Raw genomic sequence first — 25,223 nt, 5'->3', positions numbered from 1 at the left:
ACCAGAGGTGAAAGAATGTCCCTTCCGCCTCTTTACATTTCCAACATTTGTTATCAGACAGGTGATATATCTTAGCAAGTTTGACTGGGGTCATGTACCACCGGTATATCATTTTCATAATATTTTCCTTCAAGGCACTACATGCCGTAAATTTCATTCCGGTGTTCCATAACCTTTCCCAGTCTTCAAACATAATGTTGTGCCCCAAGTCCTGTGCCCATTTTATCATGGCGGATTTGACTGTCTCGTCCTGTGTATTCCATTTAAGCAGCAAATTATACATTCTCGAAAGTAATTTATTTTTTGGCTCTAAGAGTTCTGTCTCTAGTTTCGATTTTTCCACCTGGAAACCAACCTTTTTATCCACTTTAAAAACCTCCTGGATTTGAGCATAATGCAACCAATCTCGCACCTTGTTTTTCAATTTTTCCAAGCTCAGCAGCCTCCAATTGTGGATCTTCCCTCCTATTTTAAATATATATTATCTGTGATCCTTTGTCCAGCTGCTTTATGTGCTTAATGAAACCTTCTAGTTCTTGGAAAATGTCAAGGAAGAGTGTAAAACATAATGAACAGAGATCGTGTAAGTCTCCAGGGAGATGATTATGTAAGAGTAATTAAGAAACAAGAGAAAAAACAAAATAAAAGGAAAAAAAATCCTTCCAGTAGCACCTTAAAGACCAACTAAGTTAGTTCTAGGTATGAGCTTTCGTGTGCATGCACACTTCTTCAGAGGAAGAAACAAGAGAGTACATTTTGATTGCAAGAAAATTTAAGCAAAGGAAAGAAATGGTAGCAAATAAATATTGCCCCATGAAAGACTACTGAAGAACCAGACATCACCCCATTGCTTTCAGAGGGAGGGGAGCACACCTTTTCTCATTCCAAATCTATTCTCCATTCCTCCCTCTTCCTAAACATGCTTAGGATGTTAAGTTCCAGCCTTCAGTGGATAAGGTGGAAGGCAAGAACTGGCAGACTACAGAATCATCTTGATGTTGTTTAGAGATAATGTTTGACAGGAGGACAGAGTCTTCCTCTTGCTAGCGCACCCTTGAGAATATGGCAGCCTGTTTGTGTGTTCATTGGATTCCACAACCCATTTATTTATTAATTACATTTCTCTACTGCCCTTCATCTGAAGATCACAGGGCACTTCACAGCATAGAAGCACAAGAATACACACCATAGTAACAAACAAAAACAATACCCCCCACCCAGTTTAAAGGGCCATATATTGTTTATTTAGCCAAAGTCCTGGGAGAAGAGGAATGCTTTTGCCTGGTGAAGTTGCCAGGCGCGCTTCCTTTGGGAGAGCATTCTCCATATGGGGAGACACACTGCACATGTTACCATTGTGCAGTGTGCCAGTTCTACTGCTTAGTTTCTCATACAGTTACAATATCCTTCTTCTGAAGCACTACAAATAATGAGCACCTTAACTGGTAAAAAAATAAAAATAAAATACCAAAAAAGAGCAGATTCCGCTCTTTGTTGTTTTTACTCATCCTTTTTTTCTTTTTTTTTTTTAATAGGCAACAAGCCTTGTTTCATGTCCTGTCAGCCTACTCAGTTTACAACACGGTAAGCTGTTAAGAGATTCAGCAGGAAACTGAAAAGTGTTATTTGGTAATAATGTTTTGTTTAGCTTAGAATAAGAATTTAGTTTCTGTGCTGGCCAAACATACTGCTCTTGTACAAGAAATGAATGTACAGAAAGTATTGAGTGGCATAGAAAAATGATGGGGAGGTGCACTGAAAATTGTGGGATAACAGCAGGGTCAGATGATGCCACATAACCTCCACACAAACAAATCAGGATGAATGCTCAATAAACAGCGACAATGTATAACCTCCACACAAATTTGGCAGAAGCAAATGGGGAGGAATGCAAAATGAGGTTATCTTGAAGAGCCCAGGGTCATTAAATACAGAAAAAGTACTTGATTCAATGTATATCATTTTCTTGGATGGTATATTTATAAAATTGCATTTATATCTTTAGCTCCAGGTGCTGCTAGCAACATTCATGATGCTGGAAGCAAAAAACAAAAGAATTAATGGGGGTGGAGTGGGGGTTGTTCATGAAACTGGAAATTCTGCAGATTTCAACCATGCTGTGATAGCTCTGTTTTTATACAAAGAAAGACACAGCCGCATATTTGGGCCTTGCTATCATCATATTTTCTGAGTAGCTTTTCTATGACTCTGACCTACTATCTGAATGGAAGATATTGGTCAATTCTCTTTGTGACTTCTTTTGCTGCATTCAGTGGCAGCTTCACAGCTGAAGACTCCAATTTGTTACACTCAGTTAAGTCACTTCCAGCCACAGGGCAGAGAAGAGAGAATATGCTTAAATTAGCTAAAGAATTTACTGTTTCCATGAGCATGGGGAGACTCATCCCCACCCCCTTTAACAGAAGATGCTTATCCTATTCTTTGAATTGGATATCCAGCAAGAATTTAAAGTGGCATGTGTGCAGTGTTTCTGTTTCATGCAGTGCTGCCTATAACGGTTGTGATATTATCTGAATTCACTTATAGCAAAAGTAAGGAATTACTTTTATTACTCTGCAAATGCCAAGGCAGATAAAAGTCCATTATTATTATGCCTATATTGCAGGGAGCAGGACTGTAATAGGGAAATAGTGAATTACACCAGCCAAGTGTTACATGCATTTTGCTGGGTAGAGGTATAGTGTATGGCAGCCTTGAAGCTTAGTTCATTGTGGCATATTGGGGATTTTATTGGAGGGGGCAGAGGGGTGCTGTGAAGCTGACTTGAACACCAGTGCAATTGATCAAGGGCTGGAGTGAGTGAAGTGAGCCAGAGAAAGAATGGAGAATTTCAGTGGTGAATGGGGATGTTTTTGGATGCCTGGTCTACACATAGGCAGATGGCAGGTCTACCCACTGAGAAACAATGGGAGGGGTGAATCTAACATGCAAGTTTCTCAGAGACCAGGTCTACTCAGTCCTCTGCTGTCCAGTCACCAGATCTGCCAGAAGGGCCTGCTGCTGCAGAAAAATTCCTGCAGACTCCTATGTCCAAGGATCACCAGTCACCCCCTTGCCTGAATAGTTTGGATAAAACTTGTGTCCCATTCAATGTACTTATGGGAAAGTTGTCTTTTGTTTTTGTGTGTAATGTCTACTCTCCTGTAAAGCCGATCTTGTGTAATGTGTGCCTGCATCTTTGGATCTTTCAGGAAGTGAGTTACTGCCAAGGAATGAGTCAGATTGCAGCTATCCTGCTGATGTACTTAAACGAAGAGGATGCCTTTTGGGCACTGGCACAGCTACTTACCAATCAGAGGCACGCAATGCATGGTAAAGTTCAGCTGAAAACACTCTTACTCTTCTCTGCCACCTTTGCAATATTTTGGTTATTTCCTTTATCATAAATATTGTAAAAAGGTAAAGATAAAGGAACCCTGACAGTTAAGTCTAGTCGCGAACGACTCTGGAGTTGCGGCACTCATCTCGCTTTACTGGCCGAGGGAGCCAACGTTGCCCCATCCTTCAATCATATTCCCAGGGCACTTTACAATAGGTTCTGATTTGCTGGACTTGGGAATTAGGCTGTCATCACTATCTTTTTTTCTCATACCTCTCTCATTAGCAATATATGCATTTACTACTGGTGTACAGAGAAGTCTCTTAATGGAACGAGGGTAGGCCCTTGTACCTTGCTTTAAATATGTAGCAAAATACAATTCTTAACTGCAACTGTTCCAACACATCCAGAAAATGTTGGTCTGTTTGAAACCTGGCCACATTTAAGCTCCTTTATCATGCTGAAGCTTGGGAAGGAGCAGAGAAGAATAATCTCTGTGCAGACTGTATTTTATTGAAAAAGGGAGGGTAGTTTGTATAATCCTGTAAGTAACAGGAGATTAAAGTTTGAGAGGTCGCTTTGACCAGCGCCTTGATCCCTCTGCGTATGTCTTGGCTTGTAAAGAGGACCAAAAGAGTCCTCCAGCTCTCCTTAAAAAACAACAACTTGGGTTTAAAGGAATCAGCTGCATTTTAGTGATATTAGAAGTTTGTGATGTCATGTTGCATTCTACTGTTGTAACTTGCAGTAACCCTATCAGGGATTAACAAGGCCTGGCCCAAAGAAACTCAAATCACAGTCTTGGCTAAGTACAAGGTATTTTTGGAGAATAAAAATTACTCAACCTTTTGGATGTTCTGGTCTGCCACAGCATCCATGGGCAGAGTTCCAGATCTTGTCCAAATATGAAACTGTAAAACTCTGTTTTATGGTCAAAACACTAGAGTTTTATATGCACATGTGACATTCACCTTGCTTGGAACTGCTGGTATTTGGGCATTTTAGGAAACAAAGGTCCTCATTATTGCACCCAGATCAGATGTTGTGCTGCTCTTTTTCTTTCTAATTCCTTCTGACTCTGTGCTTTTCCTTCTTTTTTCCTTCCAAGGATTTTTCATTCCTGGATTCCCAAAGCTACAGAGATTCCAAGCCCATCATGAGGCAATCTTAAGCAAACTCTTTCCAAAGCTGAAGAAGCACATGGTAAAAATTTCTGTGGTTAAGTGAAAATTCTCTCTCTCTCTCTCTCTCTCTCTGTGTGTGTGTGTGTGGTTATTTGTATACCCTACTCTTTCTCCTAATGGAGCCCAGGGTAACAACCATCTAAATATAAAGCTATTGAAGTATCATCTTCTGTTCACATATTCACAAGCACATTTTTCATCATGCACCACTTCCTTTTTAAACCTTTATTGCTCCTGTTAATGGAGAATGTGTTATTTATCTCAACAATTTATTCTGCAATTATGGCTGAACAGAATGAAGAACTTTTAAAAATCTGGATAATTTTATAGGAAAGCTAGAAGCAAGCAGCACTTTCAAGGTAAAATGAGAGAGTAATTCAGCCACTGACACGACATGGCTATCAAATTCAAACATAACTACAGTACATGGTTATCGTTCCATTTAACATTAGAGGGGAAATACAAGAATATTTCAAGAATGCCAGTTTTCAGAGTTAAAAGAAATATTGTTTGCAACCCTCTAACTTGTCTGCTCAGTGAACATTTTCCTCATTTGTACTCTCCCTTAGGACAAGGAGCAGATGTCTACAGGGATTTATACAACGAAGTGGTTCCTTCAGTGCTTCATTGACCGGGTATGGGTCTTGAGGAATGAGGTGTTCAACGTGCTTATGACTTCAGTGTCCTTTTTCCTTGCACCATATAATTTGTGCCTGATCAAAATTAATATTGTATTCTGCTTGTATTTTCATTAATTAGGATAGTGATCTAAATTAAGATGGGACTGATAAGTGAAAAGTCCTGTTATGCATAGGATTGTCAGTTGGACTAATTTGCTCTTTAGTGTTAAAGTGCCCAAATGGGAATCACATCTGTCTGAATTTACTTGCTGGAAACATAATTAATACCAAAGTACAAATAGACTTGACTCTGGCTTGAAGATATGTATTGATTTGATAAAGGACATTTTGCTACTGTGGCTGTGCATTGTGGTTTATGTGCAAATGTATAACATCTAAATTTTCTAATATTATAAACAGACCCCATTTACTTTAACTCTGCGGCTATGGGATATCTACATTCTAGAAGGAGAGAGGGTTCTGACAGCCATGGCCTACACTATCCTCAAGTTGCATAAAAGTAAGTTGTTTCTCTCGACTGTTCAGTCTGAATGATGCTAAGAACCTGGGAATGTAACTTTATAAAAAGAGAGCCAATTTTTATGGACAAGAATCCTGCAGTTTCCAAAAATATTTTGTGTTCCTTTCATTGGCTCAAATATAAAAATGGCAATTCTTGGACTTCATATTGCATTTGTTCGTGTTTAAATGGTTAGCCTCTTTACTAAATGTGTATCGTGATAAGTTGCTCATCTGCATCACGGGCTCTGTTAGCGTGCACTTCCACACCAACTCTTGAAGTGCCATTTCGTGATGCATCTTCTAGGCCTTCCTTGAAGCCACAGTGAAAGCAAGTAGGAAAACTAATGACCTAATTCAGCTCTTTCTGAGCCTGCAGAAAAGCTCTTCATTTCACCATCCAGTGACTCAAGCTGGATCTGTTAACCAAATATTTACTAACATGGAGCTGAATGCATTGTAGGACAGATGAATTCAAAACAAGCCGAAACCACAATTCTTTTCCTACATATGTTCCAGAAAATCTTACATACTGTTACAGAACTTACTTTATAAGGGGTAGCACTGGCTTGTTTGGCTGCTCTGCTGCATATTAACCCAACTATTAGGGCATTGACCGAGTGCCAAGTGTACCTGGAAGTCACTTATATTACTCCCATGTAGTGACGTTCTCTGTAAGCCACCAAATGGAAATATATAAACTATACAGCTAGCTAGATGTGCAGCAGTCCAATGTGCAGTCTTAGTGTTCTCTTCTTCCATCCATTCCTATGCCACTGCGGATACTTAATCATTTGTTGTTTTGGGGAGGAACTCATCTGATTGATGCAGTGAGCCATTGAAAACAAGTGGCTGATCACAGAGGCATTTACATATGTGGACCCACAGCCTGCTGAGCCCCACCATTGCACTGCTGTGAACGGAGAGGTTTCAGATTACTTAATCATTTTATTTTATTTTAAAGTTATCTATCTGATTTGTTCAACAAAACTTTGCTTTTGCATGTAGGTTGTCTTGTATATAACAGATGAGCACTGCCAACCCTATGAGGAGTCCTCATAGATTGCCTTGCAAATGCATTCTGTGTCTGCTGCACTAAGGAATAAGCTGGAATACCCATATATCTGTGTGAAAACTGTCTGAGTGAACCACAGTTTGGGTGGAGCTCACTTGTGTCTAGACAGTCAATAAAGGTTACCAGATGGTTTTAGCTAGCTGCTACTTTGTGCAAGGGGAAAAAACTGCCTTAAGTCTAGCATCTTGAACATGTTCAAGGGTTAAAAGTAAATTGTGTGCAGAAAACTAAATGTCCTGAATTTTAAAAGAGACACAATGCAATTTGGTTTTACGTGGTTTCTTTTCTTCTAGGACATATTTTTCTTTTCTTTGTTAGAGCATGTGCATGTGGAAGAAAAAAAAGGGAAGGGCAATATTGAAATGCTTTTCTGACAAATTCCAGAGGAGGTAGTCGTTTTAGTCTGTTATAAAACACACACACACACACACAGAAAAGTCTGATGGCACTCTAAAGACCATTGCACTTACTGTAATGCATTGTTAGAAGTTTTTGTAAGTGGCATTCACTTGGTAGGCCACAACCCAGCCTGTTGGTCATGCAAAGAAAGCTATTTGTTCAGAAGCGAAATCCCCAGGACAAGAATATGTGGGCAGTGTGAGCAAGATGGACGGAATAAATGCATTGCACTGTTATAATGTAGTCAGTGTTTATATGTAGTATTTCTGTGTACGTATTATAGCAATGTATATGCCAAAAAATTCATTTACATTGGCCCCAAAGGCGGAATGAAAAGGAACAGATTTCTGCACGCAAATTAGATATGTAAATACAGATGCTTTTCTGTGAAGTTATTCTGAACGCGTAGAATTTAATTCCTGAGGATTGTGCATTTTCATGACCAAACAACATTGTCAGAAGCTGATCTGATGCAAACAGTACCAGGTAATAGAGTGCAGCTTTACTCCCCCTAGAGGTGTTATTCTGAATCTGAGTCTGAACCGTTCTGCATATGGCTGCAGACAGCAGTGTGCCAGACATTGCTTTATTCAGGCAAGAGGTTCTGATTAATCTAAATACCACAATGATGAAGTTATGCAACACTATAAATTTCCGCCAGGCTAGATCTAAGGGCATTAATTAGAGACAGAGAAAACTGTAAGTATAGAAGGCATGTAAAGGCATACAAAGCGGAACGTATCAATGACTCACACTTACTGCAAATTTTACCTTTTTATTGTCTGCATTGATAGTTATTATTTTGTTGAGATTAGCACTATTCAGTGGAAATTATATGTCTGAACTCTCATGGTATCTTTATTGTGCTGCATTTTCTGCTGCCTGCCAGAGCGCTTGTTGAAAATGACCCTAGAGGATCTAAGGGAATTCCTGCAAGAAAAAATTGCTGGCTCCTTGCATTTTGAAGATGATATTGTAATTGAGCAATTGCAAGCATCCATGGCTGAACTGCGCAAAATGAAATTTGACCTGCCACCCCCGGGTAAGCAGAAGTAGTATATGTGTTAATATTTTTATCATCTGCTGTGACCCCAAGCACACTCCCTTCACCTCCCCATCTCTCTGTCTGAGCAGAATTCAATTGGACTAGCCTCCAATTCCAGTTAGAAGCTAGATGAGGAACGATTAGCACAAACACAAAGCCCTTTCAAAAGCCAAGACTGGAGAAGCAGGGTCTGGGGAAGTGCTGCTCTACTCCATTAGAGTTCACTTGCCACCATTGGGAAGCCCCTCTCCTCTCGAAGTTGGACTGGGGGGGGCCTGCATCTGATGTTGGGGCAAAGAGACACAACTAGGGATTCTGTTGGTGTGATGCCCACCCTGACCAAGCCAGCCGAGTTTGTCTTGGGTGTGATGTTGGAGGAACCCAGAACTGTGGTTTTGTGTGACTTCAACATCCAAGATGATGTTGCCTCAGGTCTGGCTCAGGAGTTCATGGGCCTGTCTCAAATGGCAATGGTCATTGGTCCAACACACCCATGATTTAGTATTTGCTCCATGCGGGGAAGGGGTGGTATTTGACCTTATCTGTTGATAGTGGGACACTACAAACCATGCACTACATCAGAATGGTGTGGTGCTGTGGTGGCATGCAATTATGGGAGTATATATGAGTTCTCATGAAACACACTAGGAACTGTGGTTCTAGAAGAAGCCCAGGAGTTCTAAATAGAGTGCTTGGTGTCAGCAATTCCTAGCCTTTGGGGGGAAGCTCTGTCAGGTTATATGTACAGTATGAACATGAGCATGATCCAGCAGGGCTCTTCCTAAGGTCCATCTAATAGCCCAGTATCCAGCAGCCAACTAGCTGCCACTAGGAAGCTCTGAAGCAGAGTATGGAGGCAATGGCCCTCACCTGCAATAGAGTCTACTGATTGGATGACCCTTAGCTCTAGTATTATGAGAGGGAGAGAATTTTATCTCTCCATTTCCTCCATCTCATGCATCATTTTATAAACCTCAATCATGTCCCTCCCTTTAGTCATATTTTCCCCCCTAAACTAAATATCTCCAGATCTCTTGAGTTGTTCCTCATGGCATTGTGTGTCTATAAGGCATTCTCACGTATGTCACTCAAAATACCTTCTGAGCCCTACTTGAGCTGTTTGCATATGTGCATGAATGTTAATGCAGGATTAAAAAAAGAACCCCATTTAAATCAGATGAGGTGAGAGCTGCAAATATCACCATGAATTATTATTTTTTGGGGGGGAGAATATATATGAATTAGATGCACTAGACTGACAGGCTGTTGTTCCTTTCCTGACCACTCATTAAATTGGGCTACAGAAAGTTTGGGTTCCTTTCAGCTGCCCTTCATTGTTGCACTTGGATTCAAAATAAGAAACTAATGTGTGGCTTTTCATTACAGCAAAATCTGAAGAATTCCCCAAGAAACCTCTGGGGCTGGAGCTCTCTCTCAATCCGGTGTCAGTGAAGCCTAATGTTGCAGCTAACGGCCAGAAAAAGGCGGCCGGGGATCTCAACCATGACAGAGATGTTGTAATGCAACCTTCTCCAGATAAAAGTCCTATTTACTTGAACGAAACAATAGTTAATTCAAATAAGGCAATGCATGAGATAGTCTCTGTTCCACAACCCAATGGACCACCCATCCAAGCTGAACCAGCTGATGTGCACCAAAATCCATTCCAGAATCATCATCAGCCAAGCCAAAAGTTTGAAATGGAAGAGAAACAAGTAGAAGAAAATGCCAATGAAATCCCATTGGAGGATGGTCCTATAATGCTGGATGATATTGAGGTCATTGGAGAAAGTCAGGATGTGGTGATGGTCTGTAAGGTGGCTGAATCATTGGAGAGCAGTGGCGTAGAGAGGTATAGTTTACAGGAAAATAACCCCTGTCTTTTTATAGATGATATAGACCATGCTGCTCCCCAGCGGCTTCAAGGTGAGACAGATGGATTGCCAATGGACAGCTCTCTCTGGGAGGAGTCTCACTTGCAGAGCCAGACCTTAGAAGCAGACCTGTCTATCACCCCCAATAGTACAGAGACAGTATCAGAGTCAGAGATATTCTGCCAAGTGCCATTGCTTCCATCTCTTGAAGAGAAAAGAACCTCAGAGTTGGCATCATCTGTGTGCAATGATGCAGCTCTTCAAGATGGGAGCATCACCTGCTCCTCTGAGGATTTATTATCTGAAGATGTTGTGCTGCTTCCAGATCACCTGTACCAGCCTCCAAGTCCAGACTTGTCTTCTATGGCAGAAGATAGCCAGTCCACAACATGTGACTTATCAGAAAGCACAGCTGCTCCATGTCCGACCAAAGCACTTGCTGCTCTTCTTCTCCCATTTCAGGATGGACAACGGCGACCTTCTAATGCATCTCAGTATGATAACCTGTCTGAAGGTGACAATGGAGAAGAGAAATCTCCTGTACAGGTACCCGGTTCTAAGAAACTGGCAGTTTTAATACCACAGACTGAGCTCTGTGCTCCTGTGTTAAAGTGCACAGTGCCCAAGTCTGCATCAGTTGGGGAGCTAGAAAATCTGCAGAGGCAAAATTGGGAAACGGTAGATTTGATGCAACAGCCCAACGAATATGGCCAGCCCATTTCATTTGCGGTGCTGCATCCTCACAAGAACCACCCTGGTGGGGGCAGTGTGCCAATCTTATCTGAGCTGGACTCTGAGATGCCGTTGCTGTTAGAAGGCTTCCAAGCCCGGCCCACTTCATCCCCGGTGTTGCAGGAGCAGCACAGCCCCTTCAGAATAGTAAAGACTACCACCCCGCTTCACTTGGCTCATGCTACTGAGCAAGACTTCTCAAGCAAAAAGCAAGTGGCTCTGCCCTTGCCAGAAGCCAGCTGCCATGATGCAGGTGATGCTGGGACACTTCCTCCTGTAGCTATGGAAACTCTGGGTGGGGATGCCAGGGACTGTGAGCAGAAGTCACGGAACACTTTGAGTGGTTCACCTCCCCTTCAAAGGCCAAAGCCAAAAATCCCACCCAAGGTTTTCAAAACTCATTCAGATAACAATTTCTACCCTGGCTGCCCTCCCATGGTGCAAATGTCTAAGTCAGTCACATTCTAGTAGAGCTGAGAATGAGGAGATTAAGGTTTCACAGCGCTTATTCATGAGAGGTTTGGAATAAGAAAACACAGCCTAAGGAGGCAACTGCATTGCCAGTCATACTGTATGCCAATAATTCAGGATGGAGCTTAGAATACAAGCCAGTAGACAATGCCTGTAGATGGATTCTTTACAAATTTGGGTTCTCCTCTTAAGACAGCTCCCAAAGTGCTTTTGAATCCGGCTTTTCATCTCCTCTTTCACACCCGAGTAGATGTCTAACAGATTTAACCTGACAAAACCATTTGAACTATTTCTTTCCAAACCCTTACAGCTGAAAATTTAAGGTGAGCATTAGAACACCAGGGAGGTAGAAGGAGTCATTTAAGGAAGCAGACGGACCACTCAGCTGTAGGTTTGGGCCAGTAGCACATCTTTTCAGTAGCAATAGTGGTGCGGCTCTTCTGTTTCAGTCTAGCAGCTAATGTAGTCCTGTAAATTAAGCAGTGGATGATTCATGTCAGGAAAGTTAGCTTTTACAGCATCTATGCAATATCCAGCACACATTGTTCATGTGTGTGTTCTCTTACAGTGAAACCAGGCGACTCAGCATGCCTGTTCTTTAGCTCCCTCACTTGTTTGCACTGATGCGGATTCTCAAAGATTAGTAAAAATATTTCATGCAGAGGAATGCTTTTCTGTTCAGTTGAACTGTGTAATGTGCTGCACATAGAGAGCAAGAGTAGTTTCTGAAAGAAGCCAAGGTGGTGGGCTGGATTTCATGCAGCTCACCAGGAATGGGTTCATGTCCTTGGACCACTCGCATCACCAGGAGGGGTGACTGTGGCAGACAGAAGAACTGTAGGAGGGTCTGCTACCTATCTCTCCCTCTGTATTTTTCCTGTGCAGATTCTGGAAGTGAGCTGGCTCACAACCATGCAAGTGACTCAAAAAAGCTTCTGTAAAGTGGAGCTGTGCACTTGTGCAAAAACTAGAACTGCTCTGTTATTCTTAGGCTGTTGGCAAACCACAAGAGTCCCGTGGAATTGACACTAAGGATACCATTTCCAGCCTAGCCTTGTGGAAAGCATGTTGGAGATGATAGGAAAGTCATCACAATTCTTGTGAATGTTTACACAGACATAAGCCCACTGAGTTCATTGGAGCTTACTGCTAAGTAAGTGTGCATAGGATTGCAGCCTTTACTTTCCTAGATCCTTGATGCCATTCTTTGCCCATTTGTCTGTCAACAAAATGCAAAGTAGCCAAGACAAAAAACATAGCTTTAGAAGATAGCCTTTTCTAGGAACGTAAGGTGTGCTTTAAGAACGTGTATAGTCCTAAAAACTATAGCTTTAGAAGGGAACTTTCCTAAGGCCTGGTTCTTCAAATACAAGCTTATACTTCATGCCTGACCTTCTTTCCAGAGCTGTTGTCCATCAGTATTTGCCCCCAGCCTTTTCAATGGGTTATCTAGTTTTCAATCAAACGGCGGGGGTAGCTGAGTTTTTGGCAGCAGTCCTCCAAGGAGCAGGTTAACAAGGTTAACAATATTTTTATCTAGAAGTGAGGGAGCCAAGCAAGCAGTCTGCAGCTGGCAATCCTAACTTCCCTTTGCTAACCACAAGGAGAGGTTACTTGTTTAGCCCTGGGAGCCAGGAATTCTTCTAATGCCACAGTAGCTTTGTTTATGATTTTAGGGGCTTGTATAACTTCTTGTCTGCCTCTTCCTTTGGTGAGATGGGGAAGAGGGAATAATAATCCTTAATTCTTACCTCGTGGGGTGGTGTGAGGCCTAATGATTAGTTAGTTCTTGCAGTGTTCTTGAAGGAAAAGAAGAATGGCGATGGGGGAAGACAAAGATTGTGCTTGTGTGGAATTTTACATTTTACTTCCCTAACTGCTGCCCAATTGTTGAAAAATGTTTGTGTATATCAGTCATTCCAGGATAGTATTTCAAGGGTAATGACTGATAAGTCTTCATTTTGCTCATTGGCTTCTAGAACAGAAAGAAAAGTGTTGAAAAACTATTGATATCTAGGTTAGATTTCCCTCAACGCGCACAAGACTCCCGTTTGCTGTAGTTGGAGCAAAGGTTAATAGGAAAAAGATGGGATCCCGTTTAGTCAAATATGTGTTCATTCTACCAGTCTGATCTTCCAATTTCTGTATATTTTTTTATTTGTACCTCCATTTTCAGTCTAATAAGGTACGATCAGAATTAAGGTCATCATGCAATACATTCGTTTTAAAGGTGCTTATCCAGAAATATTTCACAGCTGTCAAATGCACATCCCAGTTAGCACCTACATGCCTTGAACTTGTGACGCACATTTTCCACAAAAAGAATTGCTAATGGACAATATATGCTCTAGCTAATTGCAGTAGGACAGCCAATAGGAAAGGCGACATTCCAGGCCCCTGCTGAGCTTTAGAGCACTGCGCCCTAGTGGAAACAGCAGATGTTGCCTCAATTAGATCTTTGGCTACCAGACAGCCAGAGAGCAGGACTGTGGCCCAATTAAAGTTTAAGATTATTTTTCAAAAATTATTATTAATGCATGCCACACTCTTCCTTGTACAACTCCTGGCTTCAAAATGTTCATCTGTTTCCTGGGCCGCAGGTGTCTGAGCAGTGCTATAACATGTGGTCTCAAAATCAGCTGTTTAATTTCTGGAGCACTATATGGTTCAGTAATAGACTGGTACGATGATGAGCCTTGGTGCCTATCTGTGTGCATGTCCTTTCTCAAACAGCAGAACCAAGCTGGCTGTTGTTGTTTTGTTGTCCTAGCTTTTTTGTGCCCCTGTCTACTGCAGACTCCCAAAGAACTGCACAGGAACCAAGGGACACTTTGAAACAAAATGGAACTGTAGCAGAGCATGCTCTGGACCAAATATACTCTACGAACTAGTCACTTTCCTCCAGCCCATTGGCTTTCCAGCTGTTTCTTTTGGAGCCTTTCATTTTTTCTTGATTCATACTGGGGCATTCATGGTCCCTCTGCCCCCCCCCGGCCCCCTCTGGTCATAAGCCCGTGGCAATGAGCTGCTTCTCTTAAGGGCTTCCTTAAGAATATTGGGTTACTTTTTGCCTTTATATTGATTGCATATGCTGATCAGATTGTTTGCATCTTCAGAAGAAAAAAAGAATTGCAATGCATGTACGACTCACTAAACTGACTTTGCAGGAAAGCTCTAACACTTTCAACTTTTCCGTACAATGGGAGGGAGTACAAATGTGAGTTAAGGGTAAAAGAGTTCTAAAAATGACAGTATCATGGCCTGATTTGCTGTGAACCAAGGAGGACAAGTCATTTTTCTCCATGCAATTGATCAAAAGATGCAGGATTCTTCGCTGGGCTACTCTCCTTGAAACACAGCAAAATCCAAGAAATGTCTACAGTTTTATTTAATCAGCGTGCTTCTTAAAAGGGGCAAATCCTCAAAGAGGAGCAGACTTTGTATCACCTTCTTAAGGCATGACACTTCTCAAGCCAATAACTTGAGCAACCCACAGATCACTGCAAGGGGGGGGGAACAACCTCTGTGAGGAGTTGCAGCAGACATTAACCATGTGTAAGGTTACTAGAAAAATGTATAAATCAACTCTCTGGTCCTACCCAAAGTTAGGTAGACACCTAGAGGATAAGGCAGGCTATCCACCCATCTTGTTTATGCTTCAGAGGTGTAACTGTCTTATTTACATTAGAAATGTAAAATGTAACTTTACATATAGGAGTTGGTCACAGTGCATATTGTGCTTTGAAAAGGCATTCAGATAATAACAGTTGTGCAGGTATTAGTAAAACCTGGATGAAATAGTAATTAATGTTAGATGTATTTAAAATGTACGATTTCCCTACGCAGTACAGCCACCCAGGTAAAAACTGGTAAACAATGCCTACCCAGTAGGATCTCTGATGTTCATATGTGCAACATTCCCTGTGTGCAGCATTCTCATGTTAAAACCCAGGTGGAAGCATTCTCTATCTGCAGTTATTGTCTAAATCTCTTTGTTGAGGGACTTTGTTGTCAAGCTCATGCAAACATTCTTCTCTGCCAGTGGCCTGTTCCAGTTCTCGTTTGGAAGCTGATGTTTCAAACTGGAACAGTAGAAAGGAGTGCACAGTACTTGGTTTCCCTTGATTTACTCCCCCCCCCAAAAAAAATTCCCTCAAATCTGACCAACCTCTCTCTTGGAAATGGCACTGGGACCAAAGCAAATGTGAGAGTGACAAGGGGCATAAGAGACCTTACCTTGGTGCGCATGCCTGAAATTATCCACCCTAAATTTTAGTTCAGTGTCACGTGCAGATAGGAAACCAATTTGATTCTGCTCTAACAGCACAATTAAATTTCCTGATGAAAGACCTTTGAGACATCATGGAAGTGGACCAGAATGCTAAAGAATTCAGCTGAGATGCCTGCAGCAAAAAGAGAGGATTAGGTAATGCAAGAGTGTAAAACAGACTCCAAACAGGATGCAAGAGGGACTAGTACAGTGCATCTTATGTGGAAAGGTAAGAGAGGGTAATTTAACCAAGATAGTAGTTTTTCATCACACCATCTGTTTTTCAGGTTCTCTCAGCTGGGGAGGACTAGTGAGGACTTAGAAAAGGAGCAACTTTTTGTCCAGTATTCTAGCAACATTAGGGATGCCCTTGTACAAACTAGACTGCCATATGCAGAAAGCTACTTGGATTTCAACGGTATCTAGTTTAGGCACTATTTTACATTATGTTTTGTACGCTTAATGCTTCCTACTTTTGGACAACAATGCATTTACCACGTCTAGTTGCAAAGAGCTCTAGAGAGGTTTGCTAGTGGTATTTTTCTTTTGATGCCATTATTTCCTATTCAGGTTTGCCACCTTTTGCTATAGGAGCATGCCCACTGTAAGTCAAGACAGGACAAGTACAATATCTCCCTTGAAAATAATGTGTGTGCTTGGTGGGGGCTGTGGAATATTCAGTGCAAAGACGCTTACTTGTGCAAGTAGGCAAACAGCAACTTCACCTGCTCTATAGCAAACAATGAATGGCTCCTACAGCCTTCCTAAGTAAGGGGAATGGAGCCAGTATTTCTTTAGGAACTCAGGAAAATACTCCCTCCCCCCCACCCCAATCCCCAAATGGTGTGCATGTAGCTGAGATGTATTTAGTTTTAATGTTCAGCTAGGGGTTGGATCAGATCCAACACTTTTGAGCAGAAACAGTACAGCCATGTGGCAGAAATTCAGCATGGAGGTTCTGGAAACTCTTCCATTGTTGAAACTTGTAACCTCTACAGTTCAGTAGATTGGTCCTTTGGTGCACTTTGATCGCTCTGCTGCCATTGTCTTTTTTATTATTACATTTTAATTGCTATTCTTGTTTACACTTCTTGAGAGCTTCCTCTGTAACTCCGTGTATTGTATTATTGCTTTCATGCCTTTTTATGTATATGCTTGGGCTGGGCGGGTGGGAGGGCAAAACAAAAACCATTCACTTTTTTTATTCTGATCCAGAAGGACTGTACAGTGTTCAAATGCTGTGTTTTACATGGTTGTAATAACAGTTAAATTTTAGCACAAACGGCTGCAAATTGATTCTGTAATTTGACACGTGTGGATTTATTTTGCCTATGGTGTTATTGGTTGCTATGTTGGTCTCAAGCGACAAAAATCAAAATCAGTTAAATAATGCATATCTTTCTTCCTCAGTTTTAAGTTACTGGAACTGTATGCAAGTGCAGTGGGGAAACAGCAACTGCAATGCTTTTATTACTGAATGGGCTGTGAAAATCACTGCCATTGCTGCCCTTTTTCTGCAGCTTGATGCAGCGCCTTGTGAACCTTGGAAGTTTGCATATTTCAAGTGCCATCGATGAAGGCTGCTTTTGAAATGCTTTGAGACATTTCTGTGCTCACAGTGTGGGTGTCTTCACACTGACGCCACTTGTGCTGACAGCTTTTTAAAGTGTGGGTGTGAACCACAGAGGAGGCTCCACAAGCAGGTATTCGCCTCTGAATTGGTTGCTATGTGAGAGAGTAACCACGTGGAAGCAATCTGAGAGGAAGGGTACAGGTGTTTGAAACACACTAAGCTGCTTGGGGAGACTGAAATCTTTATTGATTCTCAAAACAGCAATCATCAGATACTTGTGTTGAATGGACTATTTGGTTCTAAGGATAGGGTACTTAAAAAAAAATAAATCTTTGAGTTTAATGTAGGCCTAGTTGCCACAACCAACCACTGCTGTGTCTGCAGTTCAGACATAGCCGGTGGTTTAATTCACTGCACAGAAACTAGGAAGTTGGGAAGAAGGCTAGGTTACAATCTTTCCCTCCATCTGTGCAACTTTTTCCTATGGAGGAGTTCCAGCATGTAAGTCTGTCTTTGTGGCTGAAGTGGGATATTTCCAGGTGCAGGTTTACTGTCTTAGTTGGCTGAAAAGGGGGGGGGGGGGGCTTTGCGACTAAACGTCCAGAGAATGTGTTTAGGTTAACGGAAATATCCTGCTAGTTTAAATGAAAAGATATAACTTAAGAATTCTTGCTGTGCTCACTGAAGGATTTTATGTATCACAGGAGTGTTTTAGCTAGTACTTAATTAGCATTGCTTGCTTAATAAGCTAGCTTCTACTTTTTCAGAACCAGCTGGAAGTGTCATTACATTTGCCTTCTCTTAATAAGCACACTGTGTGCCATGACGTTCTCCTACATATCAGCTCCCTTGAAAGCAAGAGGTGCTCCTTGCAATTCGTTCCTTTAAGCTTTGAGCAAGAAATGCTCTCACAGGGCTAGGACCAAAGTGCAAATTTAACTTCTCTGTGCCCAGTCAGTCCTCCTCACAAATGTTTACATAGAAAGTGGAACAGGAGACAACTTGCAGAGAGACTTCCCTTACTAAAGGAAGATGAAGGCAGAGACTGCTGCAGCCACAAGAGGGCACAACCCAACCCTGCTTAGACATTTTGGATTTTTAAAATAGTTTTTCCATGTTATGACTTGTCTTCAAGTTCACAATAGATTGTTTTCAAGCAAACCAGAACATCTGGAATAAGCATGAGTACACACACCTCTTTTGGGGGTGGAGGTGGGGGTTAGAGAACCCTCTCTTTTAGACTCTGCACTACTGAGTTTGAACATGAGACTTTGGAGAACAGCAGCAACATTCTGAACTGGTTCAGAGGGAAAGTGCTAACTGCACTGGAGGCCCTCAAGACTTGTACATCCGTTGTTCACATGAGTTTTGCAACCTGGTGCTCCAATTATTTTTTTTAGTGGTAGCCAATGTTTTTCCCCGTCCTTTGTGAAGAGTTCTGCCTGTGTTGCTAATCAGTCAATGAGTCAGTCCTGAATAATGGCTGCTAAGTAGGGCCTGGAGTGGACTTAGGCCCAAGCATGGCTCTTTGTCCTATTTTCAACTTAAACGCAACAGCAGGGAAAACAGAACAATAGTGAAGCCTGTTCATCAGCCCAGCTGTAGAACCTATGTTTTTCCTTTAGCTTGGACAATTTCAACCTATCATTAGTCTGTTCTGTTAGATACATTTCTATCATAACAGGCTAGAACTGCATATAGCAAGGAGGAAAAATTCACAGATGAAGGTTGCGGCTGTTCAAGCCTGTGATTTAGATTTAAATGTGGGTTTTCTCACTCAGCTTTTAGTTTTTTTAAAAAAAAGCTTGGCAGTAACAAATGAGCCAGTTCCCTATGGTGGATTTCTCCAGCTTGGTTCATTCAGGAGCAAGGCAGGCTATCCTTGACAGAAAGGAATTTCTAAAGGGATCCAGCATCAGTTCCATAAAGAAAAAAAGTCACTCACTTGGATTTACATGCAGTAACCCTTCTTCCCTACGTGCTGGGGACTCTTTAAGAATTATTAGTAAATCTTTCACTGTCAACAATGGGTTGGAATACTGTACTAGCAGACGTTTAGAAAACAGGAAGGCATAAGGCCCCTGTCCCATTTGTTGTCTTCAGAATCCTGGTGCCAGCTGCCTGCATGAAGACCACCATCAGGGCAAAACTAACGTTCGCCTTGTCAGATTATTCATGCCGCCTCCTGCACATCTGTTGTGGTGGGACTGTGGTGATATAGCAGTTTAGACAACCTCACATCATGCTTACCTCACTGTAAAAAAGGTATTCAAGGAACAATAGCAGCTTTGTCTCTGCTGTGCTGCATGTGCCATATTTATTTCTCCCATCATCATAACCCTGCTACAGGTGCTTGCATAACAAATGGCAAAACTATAGAAGCTGTCTCTGTCCTCAGCTCTGAATCAGTAGTTGGATATCTAGCCACTATCTGCTGTCCAGGTATGTGTACACACCTATGTGCCCATGTATCTCAGTCTATAACAGCAGACCTATGTACAAAGATGCTTTCCCCACCAAATGCCATGCCAAACTGAGATAATGAGAAGTAATTGCAAAGAGCCCCATAGGAGATCCTGCTCACCATTTCTGCTTTTGTAGTAGCCTCAAGCAAGTGTTCATTTGTAGCCTTGTTAAGGTTGCATGATCCAACAAACCTGTAGCACGGGGTGAGGAAACTAGCTTTCTCCATGTTGCTGAACTACTTGCTATTGGCCATGCTGATGGGAACTGTAGATGGCCACAAGTTCTCTACCCCTGCTGTAGAAAATAGAAGTTATCCACAAAGGTAGGAATAATAATAATTTGTCAAGAGAGTGTGCAACTGTATTGAGTCATCTTTGTTACCAAGCAACAGCTATCCCTCTCCCAAAGACAGCCTCGGTTCAAGAAGATCAACCATGGAGGTAGGACTAAGATAGGACAGATTTCTGAGCATTTGTTTTCAAGAGTGAGAGCGTGTGGTCCTATCTTCAGATGCAGCACAAAAAAGTGACTTAATACTCTGCAAACTTTAGAAAAAAGGCATCAAACCAGCGAGATGCAACATGCAAATAGTCAACTTCAAAAATAAACACACCTTTGAGAACAACACTTTTTAATGACATTTAAGGCTAGATTTGGGTTCTCTTTTACACCTCCAACATTGGATCGACCCCCCCCCCTTTAAAAATCCACACCAGTCACCTAATTATTGGAAGGAACTTTTTTCCCTTAACTCAGCTAGGGCCGAGCACCTGGCTTGACTATCTTACTGGCAAAACCTTTAACAAAATAGCAAGTATAATTGGTACAGTCACATTAATACAGAGGAGCTGCTACCTGAAGAGCAGGAATTTGAGCTGTGCATGCAGCAGCATAGGCACAGCGGCTGCAAAGGAAAGAAGAGGTCAGAGCAGGAACAAGGAAACACACTCCTGTGCCTCCAGAGACCAGCTGCCCCTCCAGGAAGTTCACAAGATTTGCAACAAGCACATCAATGCAGTCAGCCCCAGCACAGGCAACAAGCATAAAAAACTGCTCAGGAAATGGCCAAACTTACAACAAAGAAGAAAGCCAACAAGTGACCATTTCTTGTCCATTAGGCACCCCTCCCCACCCCTTCATAAGACACAATGGTTCCGGGGGAAGAAAGACAACACAGCTCCCAATGTCCCCCCCCCCCACAAAAGGGACAAGAAAGAGCTGTTCTCCTTCAAACTCCATCAGGTAAATTAATGGATGAAACAGAAGTTGGGCTCAGTGAAACACAGAGACTAAAACGGAAAATCAAACATCCTTCAGTTGCAATCAACAAGCTGCTGTATAGTCATTTATATATTTACACATACACACAAGTCCTCCCAACACCACAAAGGGGGGGGGGAGTGACATGCTGCAAAGGAACACCCCCCCTTCTCTCCCCTTCTTCACCTCCCCCCCCCCCCCACTCCAGGCCTGCAGGGAACTTTCACCAGGCAAAACTACTCTCCGCAGAGAAAACTCACTGGGTTGTTCTAGCGCAGGGGAGAATTAACAATTGCCAAGAACGAGAAGGAATCGTCTTCCATGTTTATGCCAATGTAAACCAACAGGGGCAAAGGTAAATGAAACCCAACTCTGGGAACAGCAGTTTGAGAATTGGCTTAGAATCCATTCATAAAGGAGGTATGTTTATATGTCTTCCCCCACCTCACCCCCAGAAATGGCTGAGACCAGTAAAGAGTTTCCCTACCACTATAGAATAGCAGAGTGTCAGTGGGTGGAATTTCTTGGCAACGCTTCCTGAAGAGGTATAATCTTCTGCAGGCCACAGCTAACTCTCTTTCTGAGATACAGTGGTGGAGCCACTCAACCCACATTTGCTCCCTTTCTGTAAAAGGCTTCTTGAAAGAAAAGCAGGCCAGGGCACAGCCACAGCTCCAACTAGGCTCTGGCCCCAGCCAAGGAGGCGAGCTCAAAGAGGCTGAAGCAGCGACCTGCCTGGCTGCTCTGCATGGGCCTCCCCCTCCCCTCTGCCAGTGCCTGCTCCAGAAGAACAGGCAATGCCAGTCAATCCTCGGGAACAGGGACAGAGATGCAGAAACCAGTGTCAAGACCATCATACAATAATTTACTTCCATCTGTGGCATTGTACAAGTTGCCAGGAGGGGGAGGGAGGCAAGGAGAGGAGAGGAGCGTTTCAAAAATAAAAATAAAAAATAGTTCATTGCAGGCCTTGGTGAAGTTTTGAGACAGTCTGTGCAGAGCTCTTGGGGCCTGCAGACACCATCTCGTCTGTCCCCTTCCCTTGAATCCACTTGATTCTTCTTTCATGTCGCCTCTGTCTCTGCACTACACACAGTGGAAATCCCTCCAAGTCACAGTCTGGTCAGCTGGTGAACAGAGAAGACAGATATTAGAACAGCTCACCATTTCCTTAAGCACACATGGTTTCCCAATATATAACACACTTCAGAAACCTTTAAACAAACACTTTGCATTCTTCCTACCACACTGTTTTAAACAATGCTAAAAGACACAGAAAATAACTTTGCAGAATAAGAGAAATTCAGAGGGGGGACAGTTTGCTTTGGAGAAAGCAGCTCTATGACACGGTTTTCTCCAGTGTGCTCTTTTCTCAAGGTTTGATGGTGTGGACTCTGTGGGTGCAGCAACTCTGAGGCATGTTACCACTCATGGAGCGGCCTTTCTGCAGCAAACAGCTAATGCTTAGAAGAAGAAGATGGTGCTCTGTTACAGCTGACTCTTGACAAGTAGAGCAGTAAGTTCATGCAGCTGCTAAAAAGCTACTTACTACACAACAGGGCAAATTGCTTAGTGCCAAGTGCATTTTGGGGTGCTGAACTTAATAGCTACTGAGAATTCTCTTCTCTCTCTCCCCCCCCCCACTTTTACTGACTCTAGTTCCTTCCAACTTTTCATGGCATGGTTTGAAAGCACATGACACAGCAACCACGAAGAAGCTAAGAAGGGTTGGGTCAGTGGGATGGGAGAGCAGCAGGGAATCATACAAACACAATCCGAAGTTCACTAAATTTTGCCAGCATTTTAATAGCAATGGCTCTCTTCTGGGAAGAGGTCTGAATTTAGTTTCTTCCTAAACCAGATTTAAGTCCAGATTCCCATGTTCATGTATATAACACATGGTGTCTTGCCCCTCAATGATTTACAGGCAGACTGTGTGAATGGTCTCCCTTGAAAAAGAATGGCATTGGCTGCAGTGGCTTAAAAGCTTCCCATGTGTGACATTCGATACCTGCTGCTGGTGGTGACAGGTTGGCTTAAATATGATGTCACAGTGGAGACTCTTTGTCAGTCAACTTACAACACCAGCTGGCCACAGAAAGCATCAAGACTGCTTTAATTTCCAGTCACTTGGCCATGCCTATCTCATCTTTCGCTACCATTGAGCTGTGCTGTTTTAAGAAGCATAGCAAATTTAAAAAACAGTATAAAAATAGTATCAACGTTTGACTAGGAATATGAAGGAAGAAAGTTTGGGTCAGTAATTGTAGAATATTTGGTAATGCTGAACTTCTCATTGAGGTTCCATTTCTTGCAGGAAAAATGGGTGCAGTACTCTTTAGTATCCTCAGGATGATGCTGTGACTCTTAAAGTCCATTACCCAAGTTCTTTGATTTACCCATCCACTGAGCATACAGTGTTTGCTGCATGTGGATATTGGCCTAGCCATGGGATTCCAATATAGGCAAATCTGGAGAGAATGCATGACGCAATCTGTGATGGCTTCCATCACGTGCTTTAGCAGTAATAATAATAATAATAATAATAATAATAATAATAATAATAATTTATTATTTGTACCCCGCCCATCTGGCTGGGTTTCCCCAGCCACTCTGGGCGGCTTCCATAAAAACCAGAAATACATTAAAATATCACAGATTAAAAACTTCCCTGAACAGTACCATCACCTGTTTTTAGTGCATAACACCAGCCTTCTAAATAACTATCCAAAGGATGGACGGCTACTGTCTGCTGCTCCCTTCACAGTTACGGCACTGGGAATGGCTCTGCTGTCTCACAGCTACTACTACTTTAATACTAGAAGACAGAAGAAGGCTTTAAGTCCACTATGATCTCAGCTCTGCTTTGTGTTGGGCAGTGAAGAGATGAATGCATGTGTGGCTGCCCTCTCGTTTCCTTGAAGTACCACCCTTCTGGAAACTCAGAAGGCAGACTTAAACTCTGCATACACGTGGGGCAGCTTAGAATCATAGAACTGCAAAGTTGGAAGGGAAAATTACGATCATCTAGTCCAACCCCTGCAATGCAGGAAACCCTTTTGGCTTGAACCCACGACCCTGAGATTAAGAGTCTCATGCTCTACCAACTGAGCTATCTATGAAGAAGGCTAAGGCCTGGCTATCATAATATATATTCATCCTTCTGGGTCTAGCATTCAGTGTTAAGCTGCTTTTCTCAAAGCAGATATAAGATAAGGCTGGACACAGGTCATGTGGACAGAAATGGCTCAAACTCAGGGTTTTGTTTTTTTTTTGGCCATCATTAGGACAAAGAGGAAGGAAATATAGCCACAGCACCCAAACACTATTCCCAGCATTAAGCATAATATGCAATTCTAATATGAAACGCTGGAAGATAATACAAATGCTACATGGACAGACAGCATGGCAACCCAAAAAAGGGAATTCACCTTTTGTAAAGATAGGACCTGTGGTGGTGGGATAAAAACTTGCAAGAAGCTTTCTACGGCTGGAAAGCTATTCTTTTGCATGACCCTGTCACTCCACTGCTCCCCTTTTATGAATCCTAGACATCACACTTCCTGTAGCTTTACCCCTGCTTATGCAATTCTCCAAAGTCTTATGGGGACAGCTTGCTTTTTCAGAAAGATGCTGTCCAACATAAAGCTGGATCCCATTTGCACTGCAGATAATTACGGGAAAACCAGCTCCCATTTCCTCCACAAAAGAGCCGGGACCACACCTATAAGCATATTGCCAAGTTATGCACTCCTCACTGGCGCAGCTTTCTAGTAAGAGAGAGAAAGAGAGGAGTTCAGGAAGGCCAGACCTTGACATTCCACAAACAACGAGGGTAGTGAATGGGGGTGTTGAAATGAACACACATTTGGCAAGAACAGGGCTTTCTCCTCCCCACAAGCTGTTGGCAGTAGCATCTCTCTCAGGGCAGGCAGTTTAAGGAGCGTTTGGGATTCATCTGTGCACTTTCAGCAGCAAAAGAACAGGAAATGGCCCCCCACCCAACCAAACTCACAACCTAGGCCAGAGGAAATGCTCTCAGACATCTGGATTATTTGCACATCTGGAAACCCCCCTTTAAAACAACAATAGCTGCCCTAGGTACAGCTCAAGAATGGGGTCTGCTGGGAGATCCCAACCGACTTGACATCCATTCACTCTTCTGTCATAATTTTTTCAGGCAGAGTAAAATTAAGTGTCTTTTTTTATATACACACAACACACAAGCTGCTGCTTCCATAGAGAAGGGAAGAGCTCTGCTTACTGCTCAGCTACACAGGAAGGGTAGATTATACATTAAGTTCCATACAGTGAATGTAGATATTCATACTCATCTTTGACAGTAAGCCAGTCTAGTCTGAAGCATCTCCCCCAGTAATTGTGATCAAAACACAC

The 25,223-nt window shown here is 42.4% G+C and overlaps 3 protein-coding genes across 6 annotated transcripts in view; 1 reads left to right on the top strand and 2 right to left on the bottom strand.

Moving 5' to 3' along the window:
- LOC309337557 (uncharacterized protein) overlaps window positions 1-12,715 on the top strand; it is an 89,436-nt gene extending 76,721 nt beyond the window's left edge. For both annotated transcript variants that reach the window (XM_081854138.1, XM_081854137.1), the window contains exons 9-15: window positions 1,536-1,584; window positions 3,213-3,333; window positions 4,449-4,543; window positions 5,094-5,159; window positions 5,565-5,664; window positions 8,027-8,179; window positions 9,569-12,715. In XM_081854138.1, coding sequence (XP_081710264.1) covers window positions 1,536-1,584; window positions 3,213-3,333; window positions 4,449-4,543; window positions 5,094-5,159; window positions 5,565-5,664; window positions 8,027-8,179; window positions 9,569-11,256 — 2,272 coding nt within the window. In that variant the 3' untranslated portion in view covers window positions 11,257-12,715. The remainder of the gene's footprint in view (window positions 1-1,535; window positions 1,585-3,212; window positions 3,334-4,448; window positions 4,544-5,093; window positions 5,160-5,564; window positions 5,665-8,026; window positions 8,180-9,568) is intronic.
- RNH1 (ribonuclease/angiogenin inhibitor 1) overlaps window positions 1-25,223 on the bottom strand; it is a 184,820-nt gene that overhangs the window by 101,990 nt on the left and 57,607 nt on the right. The gene's annotated exons all lie outside the window — the stretch shown is intronic.
- Window positions 21,673-25,223, bottom strand: part of HRAS (HRas proto-oncogene, GTPase) — a 60,953-nt gene continuing 57,402 nt past the window's right edge. For all 3 annotated transcript variants that reach the window (XM_081854395.1, XM_081854393.1, XM_081854394.1), the window contains exon 6: window positions 21,673-21,955. The gene's annotated coding sequence lies outside the window, so the exon portion shown is untranslated. The remainder of the gene's footprint in view (window positions 21,956-25,223) is intronic.

The sequence above is a fragment of the Podarcis erhardii genome, assembly GCF_964252035.2.
Source record: "Podarcis erhardii genome assembly, chromosome: 1".
NCBI lineage: Eukaryota > Metazoa > Chordata > Lepidosauria > Squamata > Lacertidae > Podarcis > Podarcis erhardii.
The sequence above is the reverse complement of the archived record's forward strand: the minus strand, read 5'-3'. Positions and strand labels throughout refer to the sequence as shown.